Genomic DNA, 23,150 nt, shown 5'->3' with positions numbered 1-23,150 from the left:
TGTTTGTTGCTTTATTCTGTAAACTTGACTGCCTATTTTGTATGTGTATATTTATGTGTATTCTGTAGTTTGCCTCTTTTTGACATAAACAAAGTTAATCACAGGCAAAGACATAGCCCTGGTCAGCAGGCTCCTCACTGCAAACGTTTGGTTAATGCCTGAGAACCAATCCAGGGCCCCTGCCTAACCTCCTCCTGGTCTGGGAAGAATTCTGGCTGAGGGACAGTACCTGCTGAATCCTTGGCACCTCCAGATGCCCTGGCTGTCTTGGAGGTCAGCCCATCTGCTTGACACTTGCCTGCCTCCCTACTTCCCAGCTCTGAGTCCTCAAGTACCTGATTTAGGCACTGCATCTTAGTTATATCAGAATGCGATCTTATACCCTTTCTTCGCCTTTACATCTTCAGAGGAAACAAACTTGGGGCGCCTCCGGACCTCTCTCTTGGTTAGGTACATCATGTTTCTCTGGGTCATCTCTTGAAAAAAAAAGATATTTTTAGAGATCAGTCAGAGGCATTTATAGAAAGGTCTATTATTTGTCTATCAAAATTCAATTTGAATCGAAGAACATTTGCCTCTGAAGGAATTCAAAAACAGAGGAGCCCAAAACTGTTCTTCTGTCTCCACACCATCAGTATTCTCAAGCCATTAAAGGTAAGCTAAGGAGGGCATTACTGTAAATATTTTGATAGAAAGTATGAGTGAAATCTTATAGGCGCAGTGGGATGCTGAGGAACTCTGAATATACCACCAATTAATGGATACAGTACCTTTAAAGCTGATCTCATAATTCTGAGAGCCTGCATTGAAATGGATGCTGTCATCTGGGTTTGCGAGGAATAAATTCTCTAGATCATCAGAACCTAAATTGGAGCCCTGGATTTTTCCATCCTGTAGAGGGAGAAATTGTAAGAAACAATACAGTATATAAATTCACATGGAAATACTGGGATACACACAGCTGGGTGTCTCCTCCCATTATGAAACATTAATGAGCCGGTACAGACCAGTCCTTTCCGACACCCTCGTCACATGCTAGGGTTGCCTCGGGGTGGTGCTTCCAGACGCCCCTCAACCCTAGCACGTGATGAGGGCATCAAAATGGCGGTGCCCTGTACACACGGCACTGCCATTGTCATGCAAGGGCCACATGGGTTTTTGTGGGTTCTTTTTACTCTGCAGGGAAGCTACGTGGTTTGGCGGCTGTGGCTTCCCTGCAGAAAGAAAACAGGTGCCAACCGGGTGCCTTTTTCGGCGTTCTGTACCGCACCAATAGTACATTAACTGTTACACAGTGGGCCCTCCTTATCTGAGGACTTGCAATCCGCAGATAGCAAGCCCTCATTGACCCCAATGGCTGTGCTGCCATTGCCGACAAAAATCCCTCACCCCCATCTCCTTCCCTTCCTCCCTCCTTCCTTCCCTTCTTTCACCTCCCTCCTTTCTTACCCCTGTTCTTATTTCCTTCCTTCCTTCCTTCCTTCCTTCCTTCCTTCCTTCCTTCCATCTATCCATCCATCCATCTTTCTTCCTTTGAATCTTCTGTCCTGGCTTGGCTGGGGGGCAGAGTCTGGCTCCCACTCAGCCAAAGCTGGGGTCAGGGCTGAGACCAAGGCTTGAGTCTCGGAGCCCTGTCCTCAGTCCTAGCATCCATGATGGAACCTCTGGGCCCTGAAACCCAAGCCCCAGCCCCGGCTCCTTCCGGCCAACAGGTTCTGAGGGAGCCGGGGCCAGGGCCGGGACATTAGTCTTAGAGCCCAGAGGTTCCATCCCGGGTGCTAGCCTGAGGACAAGGCTCCTAGGCTGAAGCTTACAAGACATACTTAAAGTTTAATGCCTTCTTCTGATCAATACAAGGTAGTTACTGTGCTGTGAAATGTCTAAACTAAGCTGGGTTCAGCCACACTGCAGAATTTGAACATAGTTTTTTTTCCCTCTGTGAAGTATGTGAGTTTGCTTGATGTTAACTAACAATGGCGGGATACAAACCGCCATTTAGTACGTATACAATACGTACTAGGGTTAGGAAGGGGCGGTGCTTCCGCACCCTCCTAACACCTAGTACGTATTGTATACGTACAAGATGGCGGCGCCCCTTCTACATGGGCGCCGCCATCTTTATGTACTGGACGCACAGCGTCCAGACGTGTCGCGGCGCCTATGACGTCGCGAGTCCGCGCCAGGCGCCTCGCAACGTCATTGAGGCGCCGCAAAAAGAAGCTCCGAAATGGAGCTTCTTTTTTGCTCCGCGCAGGAGTCGCGCGGTTTGGCTGCTGCGGCTCCCGCGCGGAGCAAATGGCGGCGGCAGCGGACCGCCGCAAAGCGGCGGTCTGTACCCCGCCAATGAACATTAAAAAGGAACCTTAGCTTCATTTCTTTCCATTCTTAAGATGTTCTCCATTTTGGATCAGATTGTTTTTCAATGCAGCTTTATTTGATTCAGCATTCATTGTACCCAGCATGTACAGGTGTTTCTGTTGCAGAGGTCAAGAAGATACTTTATTCAAATTAAGGCAGTACATACTCTATACTACTCTTTTCAAAAGGAGGAGTGTAGAAGACTCTTAATACACTCTTACCCAGATTGAGATTTCTCTGAAAAATAAAGCCTGAAGCAGACCTAATAATCTCTGCAACTAGCCTTGTGCAAGGCACCAGAAATAAACACACTGCATACTGACCTGTGTCCCATATTCAACCCACTGGCCCACATCATTTTTCCAGTACCAAAGCCACTTTGTTGTAAATAGAAATTTAGCAGGTTTGGTGACAGATGATGGAGTAGACAGGCGTCTAATTGGAGCAGTTGAACAGGTCATGGTCTTGAAACTGATATCCAAGTCCAAAAGACTAGGGGAAGGACAACAAGATAGGGAGAAAGAATGTCTAAGTATGTAACAGCACCAAATATATGTATTCAATGCCATTTATAATTAGGATATTAATTGTCTTCCAAATGTTACCATCATCCTTCCCCATCCGTTCTACCTCCAAAAGTTCTCAAAACCCAACAAGCAAATGGAAATGAGACCATAAGACAATTTTGTGATTTGTTATAAAGAAATACTAAGTAACCATAAAGACTTAACAACAGGAGCAGACTGGAGAATGAGCTACTTGTCTGATGGGACTCTGCTCTTCCTGTTGGCACAATCTCTGGTGCCTTTTTCTTATGAGTCAGATGCAAGAGTTGACTAATTCCTAGTTCCCTCTCCTAACACTGTGACACTCTGAAGTTTACCGCATTAAAGTTGGAACGGCTCTTAAGCATTCTTAAAGGGACCATTCCTGGAACGGGAGGCGGCAGGGAATGCTGCATATTGCACAGAGGGCCGATTTTAGAGAACACTTGAAAACATTCCTGAAAATCAGCCCTGGGGAACGCTCCCAGAACAGAATGGGAACGCTTGGTGGCGGCGGCATTCCCGCTGTGTGATATACAGCATTCCCCACCACCTCCCATTCCAGGAATGGTCCCTTTAAGAACGCTTAAGGGCCATTCCAACTTTAATGCGGTAAACTCCTATAATAGAGGGAGATTAGATTCCTCCTTCGCATTCCTCCTCCATGATTTCTAATGCACTCTCAACTTGTACATAAGGGCTAGCTCCCAAATTTCTCAACCAATTGAACTATATGGTCTTGGACATTATGGGATTTAGCCTCTGAAAGCTCTCCATGTGCCAGTCTTTTCAAGGCTTCAGCTGATGCAGACCCCTGCTGGGTCAACAGCTCTCCCTCTGGCAGAATACATTCCCTGCAACATTCAGTGCTGCATGCTGTCCAGGATTCTGAGTTCTTTGCATTGTTATGAGCTTGCTCTCATTAACTGTTTTACCACATTTTAGACAAGAAATAAAATATTGCAGACCTATGACTGGCTCAATCAGTCTTCAGATTAAAACTTTGCATCCTCACCAGTGCTATGAAAAGTAACTGTCCAGCTGAATTTACATTTCTCTGGGTCCAAAATAAGCACAACTGACTAGATAATAATTTCAAAGGACCTAACCCCCCCCTCCCCAATGCCACGGATTTAGAAATTATGCCTAAGTTTGAAAGTGATAATTTCCCCATTTGGCTACAGCTAAGCAACTTCACTCAGGAGACACAGACCAAAGATTGCTACCAACTCTTTCTAATGCCATCAGGAAGGAATTATAGACAACCTAAATGGACTCCACAGCTATATCAAACAATATGTAAGGTATTGGCCTCAGATCTCCTTCAGTGTCTTCGGAATGAACTGATATCAATGGAGTCCTCTGATAAATTTCTGGAAAATTACAACAACCTTACCCAAGTGTTATTCCATTATCTAAACCAGCAAAATAGTGCACACTGGAGGCAAGAACAACAACACCATCACTCAAAGACATGCTTTGACAAGGAATGTGTCAATGCTAAAAAAGCTCTCATGACCATCTATCAGGGTTATGTATTCAATACTATGCCAGAAGTGGCAACAAAGTTGCTCCAGCAGAAGAGAGATTACAAAAAACTGTTGGCCTACAGGAAGACAGAAGTCATGAAAAATTCATTGGGCAAAACTTATTCAGGCAGTCAAAACCAACAACTCAGTTTTATTCTGGCATATTACATCAAGCTCCCAATGCAATGCACCAGCTACAGTGGACTGTCACATCCCCACAAGTATCTGGGAGGAACACTTCCAAGCACTTTATAAGGACACTTGTGGGCCCCATTCCCACTGGCCTATAACGCAGATCACTACGCGAATCATGGGTGCATCATTTCCATATGAGCGCGCATTCGACCTGCATTGCTCCAATATCATTCCCATTGAATCTGAATCAAATTATCCTGAAAAATCTGAATTTTAGGTCAATAAACCGGTTTTAAAAAATAGTGGCTTTTTAGCAAATTTTCCTGTGCCTCTGGAGTCTGATTTGGGGCAAATGAATGAGAACGAAAGGGTGTCTGATTCGGGAACCTGGAGATAGGAGGAGCAGCGCTCAAGGGGCTGGCCTGGGGGTGTCACCCTCTTTGTTCTCTTTCTGCATCACCGGCGATCGCATGCAAAAATGGGATTTAAAGTGAAAAACCCTGCTAAAGTGGATTTATTATCTCACAACTTCCAGGTTAACCCAACATTAACCTGGACAAAAAGTAGAAAAGACTTGCAAAAGTGCAAGTGATTTTCAGACGATGTTGCTATTAAGGTGCATTAACGTGACATTAACCAGGCTAGAAAGTAGACAAAACGCGATTCTTTTTACTTCTGGAAAATCTCAAAAGTAAAAAAGAATAATGTTTTGTCGACTTTCTAGCTGGTTTAATATTGCGTTAACTCCGATATGTCTGAAAATCAATTGTGCTTTTGTGTGTCTTCTTAGGTTTTTTTGGGGGGTTACATCCTGTTTTAAATCCCATTTCTGCATGGGATGCCTCCCATGTAATAAACTCCTATGTTGTCTTTATAGACTTCAAAGCCACTTTTGACTCTGTATCTACAACCAAACTATGGGGGGGGGAAACTAGAGGCTTCCTCGATTGACTGACGTCTACTATACCTAATTTGTATGTTGCATGAAGGGACTTCACTCAAAGTAAAATGCAACCCCCAGGGTCATCTCACCAATGCCACTGCCACTGAGAAGGGTGTAAAGTGTGAGACTTGGGATTGCTCTGACCAAAAATCCAAAACAACTTAATGTAAAACAAAACGTTTATTGTAAAGAATAAGGTAGAAGCACCCTGGACCACGTTTTTGCAGAATCTGAGGCACACAAAGGGGAAGCCTTAATTTAAACAGATCACGGACCCCCACCTTTTTGTTTCCTTTCCCTCCTAGGTTCCTCCAATTTACCCCCCTCAGCGGAGGTTGAAGCCCTACATCAAAGCAACCCAAATATAGGCATCATTTCGTCTCCAGACATTCTCTGCCCTGGGAAAGCTATTGATGCCTTAATTGATGACTTGTATCTGTGGAACCTCTCCCAGTCATAAATCTGTCTCATGGGGTGAAGGATTCTTTGCCCTGCTAACCAGTGTTCTGCTTACGTGACCCATCCGATTACAGATCATGGCCGCAGAGGGGCATTTCCCATAATGCCTTTCCAACTGAGTCCTACAGATACATACCTTTATTTAATACATACATATATTGCTAACACACTCTAAGATTTATATTTATATATATATATAAATATATATATATATATGGCTATGTTCACCACTAGATAGGATGAGCAGTTTTTGACAGTTTGCCACTCCTAAGATGCCGCATTCAAACATTCCAACACATCATACAACAAAGTAAAGGCTGTATGTACATATCATCAATGTGCATGTAACAAATTACTAACTTAAATGACTTAATCTAAACTCTTTAACTCATCATGACAGAACCCCAAATGAATAAATGAATGAAGGGGATTTCTGACATAAAGCAAGGCTGCATTCTAGCTCCACTCCTGTTCAACAGAGGGGGCCTCTGTGGGGGGCCGCTGCCGTCGCTGGGGCCCTCCAGGAGGGCTGGGGGGCCCGCTGCCGTCGCTGGGGCCCTCCAGGAGGGCTACGAGGGCAGCAGGGGGCTTCTGGGGGGCCCGGTGCCATCTCTGGGGCCCTCCAGGGGGCCCGCCAGCGCTGGCGGCCCCCACCAGCTTTTTTGCTGGTCTCTGACGGGGCCTGGGGCCCCTTCAGGGGCCAGCAAAGATGGGGAGGCCTGGCCCCCGGAGGGTGGAAGCTCTGCCCCGGCATGCGGCCCCGCCCCTGGAGGGTGGAAGCTCCACCCCCCGGCACGCGGCCCCGCCCTGGAGGGTGGAAGCTCCACCCCTGGCATGTGGCCCCACCCCGGAGGGTTGAAGCTCCACCCCCGGCTTCGGCCCCCCCAGTCGCCTGAGGGACAGCAACCCGGCCCCCAGCTCAAAAAGGTTGCCTACCCGTGGCAAAGAGGATCAGCTAGAACTTAATTACCAAAATCAAAATCATGGTGTTTGCTAAAAGGCCCAAGAACTGAGACTGGATAGTCATAAGATCGAACAGGTCTCCTGCTTCAAATATCTGGGGGGAATTTTTCACACTAATGGTAGTAGGAAAGCTCATGGGGACTATGCTGCTGGTAACATACAGAAGAGCTTCTCAAATTTCTTATAACAAGAGGAGGCCATTATATTTCAGTGGCACTCAAACTCTTTGAAGCCAATTTGGTTGCACAACTGCTTTATGGATCCCAGCTGGAAGCCCTCTCCAACTCTGCGCCATTAGAATTTGTGCAACCCAAATTTCTAAGATCAGCATTCTAAGCTCCAAAGTATGTCTCTAATGCAATTCTGAGACTGGAGCCAGGCTTTATGAAAATGGAGGCCAGAGTGTGGGTGACTATACTCAGCTACTGGCTCAGACTATTGTTCTTTCCCACTAGTCTTGCTCCACTTACCCTGACTGATGAATTCCAGTTTACGTGGAAACAGACAGTGATGACTAAAATTTCTTCACTGAGTTTCTCTCCAAATCTTTTGCTCAGCATGGGATATGAAAAGACTAAAGCGACCATCATAGCATCATAGAATCATAGAGTTGGAAGAGACCACTAGGGCCATCCAGTCCAACCCCCTGCCATGCAGGAAATCCAAATCAAAGCATCCCTGACAGATGGCCATCCAGCCTCTGTTTAAAGACCTCCAAGGAAGGAGATTCCACTACACTCTGAGGGAGTGTGTTCCACTGTCGAACAGCCTTTACTGTCAGGAAGTTCCTCCTAATGTTCAGGTGGAATCTCTTTTCCTGGAGCTTGCATCCATTGTTCTGGGTCCTGTTCTCTGGAGCAGCAGAAAACAAGCTTGCTCCCTCCAGTTTCTCAATGTCCTTTCTGAATTGTGGTGCCCAGAACTGGACACAATATTCTAGGTGGGGCCTGACCAAAGCAGAATACAGTGGCACTATTACTTCTCTTGATCTAGACACTATACTTCTATTGATGCAGCCTAAAATAGCATTGGCCTTTTTAGCTGCCGCATCACACTGTTCACTCATGTTCAACTTGTGGTCTACTTGGACTCCTAGATCCCTTTCACACGTAGTTTCATTCAGCCAGGTGTCACCCATCCTATATCTGTGCATTTTATTTTTCCGCCCTAAGTGCAATACCTTACATTTCTCTGTGTTGAATTTCATTTTGTTAGCTTTGGCCCAGCTTTCTAGTCTATTCAGGTCATTTTGAATCTTGATCCTGTCCTCTGGGGTATTAGCTATTCCCCCTAATTTGGTGTCATCTGCAAATTTGATAAGTATGCTCCCAATTCTGTCATCCAGGTCATTGATAAAGATGTTGAATAGCACATCAAACAACAGATGACAGCTAGACCTAGCTAGTCCCTAAACTTTTATTGTCAGTGACTCCAACAGCTATGTGGCATCACCTATGGCATATTTAGCAAAATTTGAAGTACCAAAACACCAAATAGCCTTTACTTTGGCTTAATGCCAAGCCCTCCCCTCAGCTGTTCTTGAAAACCAATATAAGAAGATCCCCCTCTCAGACAGACTATGTTCCTGAGACTCTGGTCAAATAGAAACAACAGAGCATGTATTACTCCAGTGCTCATACTAAAAGGACATCGGCCTCAGCTTTATCTCACCTCTGTTGTATAAACACCAAGGACACATCAGTCAATTCTACACTTCCTTACTGCTTTTGGACACCAATCTGGATATAACATAAATGTTATGTGATTCTGTGCAATGTTCTATGATTCTGAAACCCAGTGGGTGACCTTGTACAAGTCACATCTTCTCAGCCTTCACCTAAGGCTCATCATAAATTAAAATCCGTCAGGCAATGACCTCTGCAGTAGACTAGTATTAATCTTGCCCTACCACATTGGATTTTAAAAGGAAATACTGTTTTTACCTGGCTTTTACCTTGTTTTTATCTTGCTTTTACCGTTACTTTCTTTAATCCTGTATCCCCAACAGCAAATGGCTGGAATCCTGCTGAAGCTATGCCTGGTTTTTACACTGTTTTTACCTTGATTTTACCATTGTTTTTACCATTACCTTCTTTTATTCTGTATCCCCCTTTTACCCCTGCTGGTCTATGACTGTAATAAAGATGAACTGAAGAGATAGTTTTTTGTGGAGTTTTTGGGCTATGCGGTTATGCTCTAGAAGAAGAGTTTTTCCTGATGTTTTGCCAGCAGCTGTGGCTGGTATTTTCAAAGAATGCTGGCATGTAAGAGAGTGTTGGTTGAGGCAAAGCAATTTGCATGTTAATCTGACACAGATTAACATGCAAATCACTTCCCCTCAACCAACAGTATGTATATCCCACTCTCTTTCATGCCAGCATTCCCTGAAGATGCCAGCCACAGCTGCTGGTGAAACGTCAGGAAAAACTCTTCTAGAACACAGTCCCATTGTCCGAAAAACTCACAAAAAACTATAGATGCCGGCTGTGAAAGCTTTCGACTTCACATCGAACTGAACAGACTTTACTCCTCCACACTGAACACAGAACCATCAGCAAATGCTCGTGCTATCGCTTCTTTTCGAAGACAGCCTCCTTAGCCAGGAGAACAGCAAGATATATTTGTGACTGAACAAGAGTGTCATTGCATGGCACCATTTTTACCTTCAAAGTGACGGCAGTTAAAGAAAAAGGAAAGAGGTCCATACTAAGTAAAGGGTTAAACTTCTGCAAGTAGAAAACAAATTCCCACCAGAGCTTTCCACAACGTGGGAGGGACCCACGTCATACCTGGTAATGCTTGGGTCACAATAGGCTTTTTCTATTTCCTCTCCCTTGGACAAATCGTTCCAACCATTTCCACCATTTATCTGCCATCGATAAGGCAAATGGTAATGGATCATGCTGCAGTTGTCTACAAACAGAACAAATTAAAGGAAGGGACTTAATGATTTTTTGAACAAAGAACAAAACATGAAAGCAAAGTAGATAACAAAGTAGATAACAAAATAAATACCTCTTGGCTTCTTTAACAGGATATTTTCATTTTCAGTTTAACAGTTATTGAAACAACAACAAAACAAATTATTAAAAACAACATAAACAAGAAACAGCAAGGAACAAAGAGTACAGATTTCATAAACTGGTAATCACCTCAGAGGATGGCAATGGCAAACCCTCTCTAAAACTTGCCAAGAAAACCCTGTGATAAGTTAATCTTGGGTCACCATCTGGGCCCTGGTCATCAGAACTAGTATCAAATAATACAGATACAATTATTATTAAAGAAACTGCTTCAGATACAGGAATATCCTCGCCCACTTACTTTTTTTGAAAACATGTGTGTCTCTCTGTCTATATATTCTAAAGGCCAAATAGAATCCATATATAGTTGTCTGCTAGAAGAAACATTTGGGAACTCAACACTTCACAAGGCAGGATGGGAAGCAGAACTTTCCCTTTCAACTGATAGTAAGACCTGGGAAAATATATGGACACATTTACCATTTAAAATTAGTTCCATTGCCATTAAAGAGAATACAGTGGACCCTTGTTATACGCTGGGGTTTGGTTCCAAGATCCCCCATGTATAACAAAATCTGTGTATGCTCAAGTCCCATCAAATATAATGACATAGCAAAATGATGCCCTTTATAAAAAATGGAAACTCAAGGTTTGATATTATATATATATATATATATATATTGAACATTTTGAAACCATGTATGCTTGAATCCGTGTATAAAAAATCTGTATATAAGAAGGGCTAACTATACTATCAAGTTGGTCCATCAATGGTACTCACCCCAGTCAAATTGGCTCGTATGTCTACCAATGCTAATCCAAAATGCTGGAGGCGTTGTGAAGGTAGGGGAACCTTTGTACATTTGTGGCTGGATTATCCCTTAGTGTATGAGTACTGGACAGAAATTTTACAACTGATCTCCAAGATCATTAAACAAAGTATACAATTATCCCCACTCCTGCTCCTGTTCTCCATTTTTATGAATGAAAATAAAGCCCTGCAGCATAAAGAACTTATTAGTTTGCTTCTGGCTGTTGCCAGGCTTGAGATAGCCAAGAACTGGAAAACTGGAAAGCTGACTATTGCAGGATGGTGGACTAGACTCTGGGAACTTTATTGCACCTGTTTTTTTCTCCATTACAGGTAAGGAAAGAGGATGCTCGGGTGCATGCGCCACTTGCAAAAAATGGATTTTGTCACACACGAAATCATCCTCCAAAAGGCCCCGTTCCGTCCCCTGGTGCCCAGCTGTCCCTGTTCAGTGCTGAGACGCGTGAAATCTCCTGGTTGGAAGTCTTCCAACCAAGCAAAATGGCGCCCATCAGCACTGAATGGGGATGGCTGGGCACCAGGGGACGGAACAGGGCCTTTTGGAGTACGCTTTCATGTGTGATAAAATCCGTTTTTCACAGGTCGCGCACACCCGTGTCCTCTTTCTGTACCTGTAATGGAGAAAAAACAGGTGTGATAAAGTCCTGGGACTTGTGGTTAATAGAGAAAATGGCAGATAATAACAACAGAGTGAGGGGCTTACACTCTGGATTGACCTTTCATAAGATTTGGCACCCATTTATTGAATACATCCAGCAAGATTTTGTCTCTAGACATCCCTCAATTTTAGCTAAATTTTAATGAAAAGATTCTTTCAGGATCCCCAAACATACCTTTTATCTATAATTTTCAAGGCTTTATCTGGGTTATTGTCTTTATTTATTGTTGTTTTAGGGTACTGTTTGTTGTCATGTTTTGTTTTAGAATGTATTAATAAATTTTAATTAAAATAAAATAAAATAAATCTTGGGTCACCATAAGTCAGAAATGACTTAAAGGCACGCAACAACAACAACAATAGCAGCAGCAACAACAACAACAACAATCGGCTTAAAGGTCTGACAAAGGTGGCAGCAGTTCATTAAAGCCCAAGGGATCCTTTGAGTTCTGCAATGATACATCATTTTTCACTTGTTCTCATTCAGCAACAGTCATCACTGCTCAATGAAAATTAAAAATAGGATTGGGTGTTATCAGAGTCTGAATGACACTCTTCCCCCAAATGCCACACAATCTCTTCCAAAGCTGGGAAATATTACTGTAGAAAATTATTTCCTGCTCATTACTCAATCATTAGTAACAAGTTAATTTTAAACTGTGTTACTTTGATTCTTCCACCAGCTAGTAAAGCAATGTGCTATGCTGTTTTACCTGTTGCAATGCCTAAACTAGTCTCCACATCTGAGAATGCAGAGCCTGTCCCAAGAAACTAGCTGCACTCTTCCATTATAGTGGACATAGGCCTCATGCTGGATAGAGCAAAGACAGTTCTCATAGGAAGTGCTTTGTAATGTCAAATGAAGAAGCCAGATTTTATTGCCTCTGATTTATTGCCTTTATTCCCACTCAGTTTAAGACAATAGAGGGGCCTACTATTTATCTACGCACACTTCCTAACACTTCTCTAAAAATATGTAGAAACTGTGGCCATATTTTCTTCAACTCCCAAAGGCTGCCTCTTGAGTTAACATTAATATATTGTTGGGTTGGTAGTTCACTGTTTCAGAGGAAAGCCTACATGAAAACACAACCTTGGCTTTTTCTGGAGTTGTTGTGTTCCTTCAAGTCATTTCCAATTTATGGCAACATTATCATGTTTTCTTGGTAAATTTCCTCAGAGGGGGTTTGCCATTGCCATCTTCTGAGGCTGAGAGAGTGTGACCTGCCTAAGATCACCTAGTGGGTTTAAATGTCCGAGCCAGGATTCAAACCAGAGTAATAGTCCAACACACAATACACTATGCCAGGGGTAGGCAACCTTTTTGAGCCGGGGGCCGAGTTGCTGTCCCTCAGACAACTGGGGGGCTGAAGCCAAATAATAAATAATTAAATATTTTTAAAAATAAATAAATAAATAAACCGGGACAAATGTAGGATGAAAATTTCAAATGGAGGACACTTTTTTTTAAAAAAAAAAGGGGGGGGGACACGCAAAAAAAATTGCTGATTTTTTTAAAAAATGTTAATATAAATGCATGGTTCGGAGGCATCTATAGACAATTGCCCCCCTTGTCCGCCGCTTGCCCCCCTTGACCACCTCCTCCTGATAGGCCAAAGGCCCCACACCCTCACGTGAGAGGCCAAAGGCTCCGGTGGCAATCGGCGGCAGGACCGGGCTGGGGCCAGTCCTAAGGCCTTGCTGGGCTGCATCTGGCCCGCGGGCCACAGGTTGTCTACCCCTGCACTATGCCATGCTGGCTCCCACTTTCTAGAGAGAATTACTTTTATGCTTGCAGAACCGAAAGATATAATACAGGCATATCTCCTCTGTTTTCTCCTTTTCTGCTTTCTGATGAGATGTAGTACCATGAGCTATTGTCTCATCTGTAAAAGAAAAGGAAACAAGAATCAAGGCACATAATGATTATCTCTCTTGCTTACTCCAAATATATCTAAGAAGAGTCACAGAACAGCGCTCCTTTTATCAAGAATGAGTCACAGACATTCTTTCACCCCATTCTCTCTTCAGCACTGTCAATGCAAATTAATACTGCAGGGAATCAACACAGAATCATAAAGCTGGAAGAGACCTCAAGTGCCACCAAGTCCAACCCCTTGCCATGCAAAAATACACAATCAAAGCACACCTGACAGATGGCCATCCAGCTTCTGTTTAAAAACCTCCAAAGAAGACCTTACTACACTCCCAGAGAGTGTATTCTACTGGTGAACAGCTCTTACAGTCAAGAAGTTCTTCCTAATGAGGCAGACAAATCACCTGTCAGTATCTGTCTGTGTGAATATCAGAACTCCTTACACTGGAAAAACTACTAAAGACACAGATGGCAATAAACCAATATGGATTTATAAATACCAATTTAAAGGGGGGGAGGGTAAGTAAAGGTTAAATGTTAGGGCTCTATCCTGGGTCTCAGTTGTTGTTAACTGCTGTCAAGCCAACTTCGGCTTATGATGATCCTATGAATGAAACCTTAAAGTCACCTTGTAATCAACAGCCCTGCTCAGGTCTTGCAGGCTCAGGTATGTCGCGTCCTTGATTGAGTTTATCCACTGTAAAGTAGTCTTCCTTTTTCTCCTGCCTTCTATCTTGCCAAGCATTATTGTCTATTCTTGGGAGTCATGTCTTCTCTTGATATGACCAAAATTAGACAATCTCAGTTTAGTCATCTTGGCTTCTAGCAGTAGCAATAGCGAGTGCATTTCTATGCTGCTTATCAATGCACTTAAGCACTCTCTAAGCAGCTTACAATGTGTAAACTAATTGTCCCCAACAAGCTGGGTACTCATTTTTGTGAACTCAGAAGGATGTCAGGCTGAGTTGACCCTGAGCCCCTGGCTGGTACTGAACTCACAACCTTGTGGTTTAATAGCAAGTGTCTGCAGTACAGGCATTTAACCACTGCGCCGCCAGGGCTCTAGAAAGAGTTCAGGCCTGATTTGCTCTAGGACCCATTTATTTGTCTTTTGGGAAATCTGGGGCATCTGCAGAACTCTCCTCCAGCACATTTCAAATGAGTTTATTCTCTTCAGCTTTCTTCATTGTCCAGCTTTCACAACCATATATGAGAAATACGATGGCATGGACAATCTGATTTTTGTATTCAATGATATATCTTCAGGGGAAATGAGGCTTGGGTTTGCAATGCTGAGTGTCAGAATTTAACCTATCCTGGATAATGGGGGCCTGAGATCCTCTGGAATTGTTGCATGCCTTCATATTGGCTTATGGTCACCCTCTTGTGGGGTTTTCTTGGCCAGCGTTCTTCAGAGGAGGTTGTCCATTGCCTTTTTTTGAAGCTGAAAGAATATGACTTGGCCAAGGACATTTGCTGGGTTAGTAAGTAGGCTTGAGAAGGGATTCAAACTATAGTTCCCAACACACAACACAACACTGGTTCATCTGATGCCTTCAAGTCAACTCTTGACTTAATGATGACCTTCTCCCAGTTTTCTTGACCAAGTTTTTCATAAAGAGGTTTGCCGTTGTCTACCTTTTAAGGCAGTGATCCCCAAACTTTGGTCCTCCATATGTTTTGGATTTCAGTTGGAGATTCTGGGAGTTGAAGCCCAAAACATCTGGAGGACCAAAGTTTGGTAATCATTGCTTAGGGAAGAGTGAGACTTGACTGAAGTCATCCCAATGGGTTTTCATGACTGAATGAGGATTTGAACCCCAATTGCCCCCCCCCAAAAAAATCACCACCGCAGCACACTGGGTTTAAATCAGAGATAGAAGAGGTTACCCTCCAGGTATCGTTGGACTGCTGGGGCTGATGGGCGTTGGAGTCTGACAATATCCAGAGTATAAAGAAGCCCCTTGAGTTCCTAAGAGTCTCAGGTTTCAGAACTGGAGAAAACTTTTCTGCCTGAATTTTGTAGAGTCAGTGCAAAACAGCGGCTGGACTAGATATCCCACCAGCCTCTATCTTCTACAAGGCCTTTCACCTTCACTGCCAAAGAGTGTGGCTATGTCTCCAAACTACAAATCCCCGGATTTCCGTAGCATGGAGCCATGGCAGTTAAAAGTGGCCTATAAGTGTGTTATTTCTTTGGTTTAGATGCACCACTAGGCAAAGTGTGATTGCAAAATGTGACTGAAACAGCTGCCCTGAAAAGGGGCTAATCTGCACTGCAGAATTAACGCATGCCACAAAGCTACAAATCCCAGGATTCTACACTTGCACACAAACCACACAACAAAAATAAGGTATGTCACAAAACTACAAATCCTAGTGGGGTTCTATGGGGTTGAGCTGCACATGGATTCTACCTCCAACTCAATGCATGTCACAAAACTATGAATCCTAGGCTTCTCTGGGGCACATCTACACACTACTGTAATTGCCCCACAGAATTAATGCATGTGACCAAAAACCTACAAATCCTTGGATTCTATGGGGTAGAGCTGTACGCTGATTGCACCGCAGAGTTAATGCATGTCTCCAAACTATGAATCCTGTTTATTCTACAGGGAAGGTCTGCACATGAATTGCAGAGTTAATGCATGTCACAAAACTATGACTTCCAGGACTCTGCAGAGGGCATCTGCACACTAACTGCACTGCAGGATTTAATGAATGCCACCAAACTACAAATCCCAGGATTCCTGTAGGATGGAGCCATGATGATTAAAGTGGTCTCCAACTGCATTATTTCTATAGTGCAGATGCACCCTCAAGGGTGTGTGTGTGAGAGAGTACTCATTAAGGGATTTAAAGGGACACTGTCCCCAAAAATAAGATTACAAACTCACAAAGCAAAAGCCACAAAATATACCATGCAAGGCTTTCGACTTGTGCCCTGTTTGCAAGGTATCTCCTTAAACAAATGCAAATATTCCAAAATCCAAAACACTTGTTGCAGAATTAATTAAGGAGCTTAATTCACCTACACCTGCTCCATTGCTCTGTATTTCAAACCATTCTAAGGGGGAGGTTTTTTGTTTCTATTTTGCAAATCTGCTAAGTTGGAAAAATACCTTCGCACTCTTGAAGGGAGTAGGAACTTGTGTGTGTGTATGTATGTATACACACACACCGACTGAAATGACCAAAGGGGAGCAAAGTAGAATACAGTGGACCCTTGTTAAATGCTGGGGTTTGGTTCCGAGATCCCCTGTGGATAACAAAATCCATGGATGCTCAATGCTTAGTGTCAGAGTTTAACCTATTGTTGAGAAATGGGACTTAGGTTAAACTCTGATACTTCCTCTGAAATATAGCCTATAGCACTCGTATTCAGCAGTCTCCCATCCAACTACTAACCAGTGATTTACCCTGTGTAGCTTTCAATATCAGATGTGATCTGATGCCTTTACAGTATTTAGGTGGTTGTATGCCATCTGTCTCAGGTGATTTATTTCTCCCACGTGCTTTCAGTATGGCTTCCACTTATTTTCTATTACTGGTTCATTTTCATTGTTGGTTCCTCTTCAAACGCTTCTTCCTTGAATGAATCTGTAATCCTTTCATCTCTTTTACATAGTTCTTCCATGTATTGTTTCCACTGGCTTTTTATTTCTTCTTGATTATGCACTGCGCATCCCTGCTGACTATAGAGCATTCCCCCAGTCTTGGGTTAAATTTTCCTTTGATTTCTCAGATCTTGTGAAAGAGGTCTCTTGTTCTACTGTTTCTGCTGTCATCTTCTATTGATTATTATTGTATTTCTCTTTGTCCCTGCACATGAGTGGCTGGACAGTTTCATTCAGGGCTCTGACTCTATTTCTATCCCCTTTTACCTGTGCTTCTCATCAGTCCTTAAGCGCTTAAGAAGTTTCATCTGTCGTCCAGTGAGTCTTTTCTTTCTTTTTGGATGCAGATAGTCTTTTTGCATTCCTTCCTCACAATGTCTCTAGCTTCAATCCAGAATTGCTCTTACTCTCCTTCAATTAGGCTTAATAATATATTTTTCACAGTATCTTTAAATTCTATGAGGATGTTCTTCAGGTTATATTTCAGCATGACAGTTGGTTCTATGTTCTTCTTTAGATTTAGTCTAATGATTAATATCAGGAGTTTATAGTCTTTGTCACAATCTTCTCTTGGTCTTGTTTTTCCTGAGGGAATGGAGCTTCCAATAATGTACAGTCGTCCCTTCCAATTCATGGGGGATCATTCATGATCACTCCCCCTCGCGAATCTGAAAACTCGCCAATATTGGGGACCTATGTATTTCAATGGCCGCACATGCCATTTTGTTCCCTCCCTGCTTGCCATCTGCAAAGAATGAGGTTGTGGATCCCAAGGCCACAAAAAGAGAGGGATGACTGCAGTCTATTTTATTTCTATATTTGGCATCAAGTGATGTTTATGTATTCAGTTGCATCTTTGGCTAATTAAAAGATGTGTTTGTGGTGAATAAACTGTTGGCCCCACAAAATTCACTCAATCTCCTGCTTCATCTCTTGATCCTGGGCCAAATTTTCCTACAATCTTTGATTCTGCTCTGTTCCCCACTTTTGCATTCCAGTTGCCTATGATTAACAACAAGTCCTGTTTTGGTGTGTGGTCAATTCTGCCTCTGGGGTTGGAACATAAATTTGGGGTATGGTTGTACTGATGACCTTTCCCTGAGATAGTATTGATATTATTCAGTTGTACTTTGTATTATATCCTTTAACTGCTTTTGCTACATCTCTCCTCATCATTAATGCCACCCCATTTCTTCTTAAATTTTCATTTTCTAAGTAAAACATTGCATTTAGCAGACTGAAAATGTTCCATTCCTGTCCACTTTGGTTCATTTAACCCAAGTATTACAACATTTATACATTTCATGTCTTGTTTTATTATGTCTAGCATCCCATGATTTATGCTTTCCACATGTTCCTATAATATGCGTTCTGCAGCTTCAGATGTTCCTTTTATATCTGAGCACACCAACAGCTGAACATCCTTTTGGCTTGAGTCTAGTTAGATCACAAGCCTCAGCACATATCTGTCCTCCACTGTTTCTCTGTACAGTGGTACCCCGGGTTACGAATTTAATTCGTTCCGCGGCGCCGTTCGTAACCCGAAAGATTTCGCAACCCGAAAAAAGGCTTTCCGCTAGCGCTGGAAAGCCGCGGCTTTTAAATTTCGTGCCAAAAAGCGCCGAAACACACCAAAAAAAATTTCGTAACCCGAAAAATCTTTCGTTACCCGGAACAGTTTTTTCCAAGCTAACTTTTTCGTACCCCGGAAATTTCGTAACGCGATCAATTCGTATCCCAGGGTACCACTGTAGCTCACTGAGTGCATTCCAACCTGGGAGTCTCATCTTCTGGTATTATCTCTTGCTTAGTTTTGGATTGTTTCATCACAGGGTTTTCATAATAAAATACATTCAAAAGGGGTTTGCTGTGCCTCCTGCACAGTGTTAAAGAAGTGTTAGCTGTGGTGCCACTGCTGTTGTCTCTGAGATATCCTCAGCCAGTGTCACCTGCACTACAACTGTTGCTGCTCAGTACTGTCTAGCACATTTATTCTGGTTCTTCAGCAAAAGCCTGTCTGACATGGGAGAACCTACCAGCAGCACTGTTATTGTCAGCATAGTCTCTGGCTTCACAAGAGCACAGAATCCCATCACCATGGAAATTTAGTTCCATGGTGGGACCCTGGCCTAGGAAGGTTTAAAACCTTTCCTATAAAAATAAAAATGTGCTGGCTTAGACCTACTGAACCCACTTGGGTCCTGCATTAAGAAATGGAGTGGCTCACCTTGGCTAGGGTCTGTGTTCCCAAAATCAATAAGGTCGAAAGACTGCTCAAGTGTGGATTTCCTTTCATTCCCAGCATTTGACTTTTCTAGATGTATTTCAGGTTTGTGGCTTGAGGAAGAGCCTAAAACAACAGAGAAAAGCTTTAAGAAATGAAGAGAAAGAAAGATCCAAGTTGTCTTTTGTTGCCTATATGGTTCCCATATTCACTTGTACTCACTTTTGCATTTCTCTAATTCTGCAACCAATGTAGCAGTTCTGTAATCACAGATTGTCTGAATATTGAAAGCTGTTTTATCATCCACTCCTTCTGCAAGCAACAGCTTCAGAGCTTTTGGTTCCATAAAGCAGTGAGACCTCTTGCATTGGGGAAAGCGACACGTTCCTCTAAGAAAGTATCTGCAAATATGAAGCCTAGTGCAATTATCTTGCTGGTTGCATCCACCCTTGTTGTAGGCATTGCATACCTGGAAATAAGGAGAAAACAGAAGAGTCATAGGCTGGAATTGTCATCCATATCATACTTGTCTGAGCTATTTTGTATATTAATAATAATAATAATAATTTGTTTTATTTATATAATAATAATAATAATAATAATAATAATTTGTTTTATTTATATACCGCTATTCCAAAGATCATAGCAGTGAACAGTAAGTAAGCTAATTAGCAAGTAAGCTAATTTGCCCCCAACAGTCTGGATACTCATTTTAGCGACCTCGGAAGGATGCAAGCCTGAGTCGAGCTTGGGCCCTTTTGTTGGTCTTGAACTCACAACCTTGTGGTTTTGAGTGAATGGCTGCAGTACAGGCATTTAACCATTGCGCCACCAGGGCTGTAAATTTGTATTGTTGTTTATGCAAAGGTCATTGGCCAAAAGCACGAAAAATTGACTTGCATATAGGGAACCATAAATTAATATGGGTGGGTGAGCAGGCATGTATAGATATAAATATATGCAAAATGGGATATTCCATTAAAAATATTGTCATATTAAACATAATACATATTAATACATTTTAAAATCCAACAATAAAATATTACAGACAACAAATTAAAATAATATTGGATAACAACCAACTAATGTCTAGGAACATTTCCCTGAACAGTATTGTCTTTAACTCAGTTTTGAAGTTGGTTAAAAAGGTGATGAACTGGGCCTATGGGGGAAGGAGGTTCCAAGAGTGAGGGGCAGCAAGTGAAAAGGGGCAGATCCAGGATAGTGCCGTGAAAATCCTTGGCTGGGACAGCAGTCCTTGACTACCAGAACGGAGGGCATGAGTGAGAAGGTAAGGAGAAAGAAGTTCTGATAAATAAGGAGGGCCATCCTATGCAGAGCTTTCTAAGTCATCAACAGAAGTTTGTAATTAATACAGAAAGGGAATGGAGGGAAGACAATAAAGAAGAAATGTGATCAAAGTGGTGAGCAGACATGATAATGTGAGTAGCTAAATGCTGGTTAGAAATTAAAGGATGGAGGTGAGAAAGAGGAAGCCTTGCCAGAAGGAGGTTACAAAAATCTATTCGCGAGATCACAAGGGCATGGACCAGAATCTTGGCAGTAGAGGCCGAAAGAAACGGTCAGATTTTAGCAATATTATAGAGAAAGAATCTGCACGCTTTGGCATGGCCTGAATCTGGGGGATACACGACAAGGAGGAATAATAAATGAAACCAAGACTGCAGGCTTCCTTCACAGGTCAACAAGAATAGAAAAGGAATATGGCATCGTAGGCTTTGGTAGAAAAACAAGAAGCTTGGGTTTAGACATATTTAGTTTCAAACATCGGTGCCACATCCACTGAGAAACAACTGTAAGAAAGATGGAACTTGCTGTACAAGTCCTGGAGAAAGATCAGGGGTGGAAAGATACAGCTGAGTGTTGTTGGCGTGCACATGATAAGAAAATCCAAAAGAACTGGTGAGTTTGCCTAAGGACAGTGTATAAAGAGAGAACAACAGGGGACCCAAAACAGAGCCCTGTGGAACTCCAACAGATAATGGAACAGGAGACGAAACCTGACCACCAGTGACCATTGCAAAAGATATGTCTGACAAATAAGATTTAAACTAACTGAGAACAGAGTCTGAGAACCCAAGGTAAGAAAGTATATCAAATAAGAGACAGTGATTGATGGTGTCATTGGCCACAGACAAACTGAGGAGAATGAGGACAGATAAAGGCCATTACCCTTGGTCTAGAAAAGATCATCCGGGATCTTTGTAAGAGCCATCTCTGTAGAGTGCTATGGGTGGAAACCAGACTGAAAGGGATCTAAGATGGAGTTAGCCTCAAGAAACTCAAGACAGTGAGAATACATGACCCATTCCAAAACCTTAAGAAAGAAAAGGAAGGAGGTTAAGCTTGGATAAGCTAACAGTGATATTAAAAGAGGAAACAGTTTATAATATAAAGGAAGAATGGAAAGAAGTACAGGTAATTACATTTTGGAAACTTAAATGGGTATTACAATATTTAGGAAAGTAAAAATAATGGAAATTTGAAAAAATAAAAATAAATAAATGAATATATGATGTGAATATATAATGTGAGAGTGGGATATAAGGGTAAAACAGGTTTAGTTTATCTTTAGAAAAGAAAAAAAAGTAAGATTTATACAATAATCTACTTAGTTTGAAAAGAGGAAGTCAGTTATATGTTTTCTTTGTGTGCGTGATTTAGTCATTGCATTTCATGTGTCCATGTTTGTCATTTGTATGTTGATATGTGTTTCATTATGTAAATGTTTATATGTTTTTAATATATTAATAAAAATAAATAATTTTAAAAAAGAAAGAAAAGAAAGGAGAGAAATGGGACGATTGCTAGACAGAGAAGAAGGGTCAAGCGGCCTGGAGGACTCTCTCGCCGCCGAGCGGCGTTTTCCCAAGGGGAGGGGCCGGTGAGAGCGGCCCCTACAAAGCCGGCTCACCGGCCTCCCTGAAGAGGACGCCGCCCGCCCTCTTTCCATCTGGGCAGCGGCCCGGAGAACTCTCTCTCGCCGCCGGAGGACGCCCCGGAGGGCTTTGGCCGCACTTTCCACCTGGTCGGCCCAAGGACTTGAGGCGCAATCTCCATCAGCGCCAGTACCGCCCAACTGTGCGGGTGGGAAGCCTTTTTGGGGGGAGGAACGGGAATTATTAGTTTCTGTTAAATTTTGTTGGGTTGTGTAGGGGTTTTGTAATTTGTTCATTAGGGAATGACACTTTTTTCCTTCCCCCTTTGCCTTGGGGTTTGGTTATTAATGCTGGGCTAATTCTGTTTGGATATGTTATTGCTGTTATGTAATATTGGCTGTTTTTGAGACATGTATTGATTTTTATCATGTATTGTATGCTGTCTTTGTATTGAAATTGCATTGTTATTTGCTATTTTCCTATGCTTGAGATATGTAATGTTATGTCACTGTTGTAATTGTTAACATGTTGTACACCGCCCTGATCAGTGGAAGGGCGGTATAAAAATAAAACTTTTATTATTTTATTATTTTAAGGTTTTTCTGAACTGGGGAAGCAAAGAGGGGACACAGATGGGCGGCTCCATGCCACCCGTTTCTGCCCCTCATTGGTGCCACGCCAGCCACACAGCACAACACTGATGTACTCCCTAAAAAGGAGCTGCTCTAGGTGGCTAATTTTTAGCCGTTTCATGATGGTGCTTGTTTGGGCGTTCGGACACCAATGTGTCATCGTCGTGCCTTACCTTTATTGGATGTGCCCACATATATCGCTATACCTTCTATGCTGTTATAACAGGTATATTTGTAATATGGTTCATCTACAATATGGTCTTGATGATGATGATGATGATGACGACAAATCACTGATATTATTATTTATCTTTTCAGCATTTCTTGACCACTGAAGAAGACTGAGGCGGGTTACACACCGCCATATAGTATGTAATGAATACGTACTAGGGTTAGGAAGGGGCGGTAATTCTGCACCCCCCTAACCCTAGTACATATTCTGTACGTACAATA

The 23,150-nt window shown here is 42.5% G+C and overlaps 1 protein-coding gene across 1 annotated transcript in view; it reads right to left on the bottom strand.

Moving 5' to 3' along the window:
- LOC121931522 (zinc finger CCCH-type antiviral protein 1-like) overlaps positions 1-23,150 on the bottom strand; it is a 42,521-nt gene that overhangs the window by 3,175 nt on the left and 16,196 nt on the right. Inside the window, exons 3-9 of the mRNA XM_042469383.1 lie at positions 19,388-19,634; positions 19,169-19,291; positions 13,230-13,331; positions 9,722-9,845; positions 2,682-2,850; positions 771-891; positions 336-476 (exon numbers count right to left, since the gene is read on the bottom strand). Of these exons, the coding sequence (XP_042325317.1) occupies positions 364-476; positions 771-891; positions 2,682-2,850; positions 9,722-9,845; positions 13,230-13,331; positions 19,169-19,291; positions 19,388-19,634 (999 nt within the window). The 3' untranslated portion in view covers positions 336-363. The remainder of the gene's footprint in view (positions 1-335; positions 477-770; positions 892-2,681; positions 2,851-9,721; positions 9,846-13,229; positions 13,332-19,168; positions 19,292-19,387; positions 19,635-23,150) is intronic.

Source organism: Sceloporus undulatus, chromosome 5 (assembly GCF_019175285.1).
Source record: "Sceloporus undulatus isolate JIND9_A2432 ecotype Alabama chromosome 5, SceUnd_v1.1, whole genome shotgun sequence".
Taxonomy (NCBI): domain Eukaryota; kingdom Metazoa; phylum Chordata; class Lepidosauria; order Squamata; family Phrynosomatidae; genus Sceloporus; species Sceloporus undulatus.
Note: the sequence above shows the minus strand (reverse complement) of the source record. Positions and strands in the feature narration are given on the sequence as shown.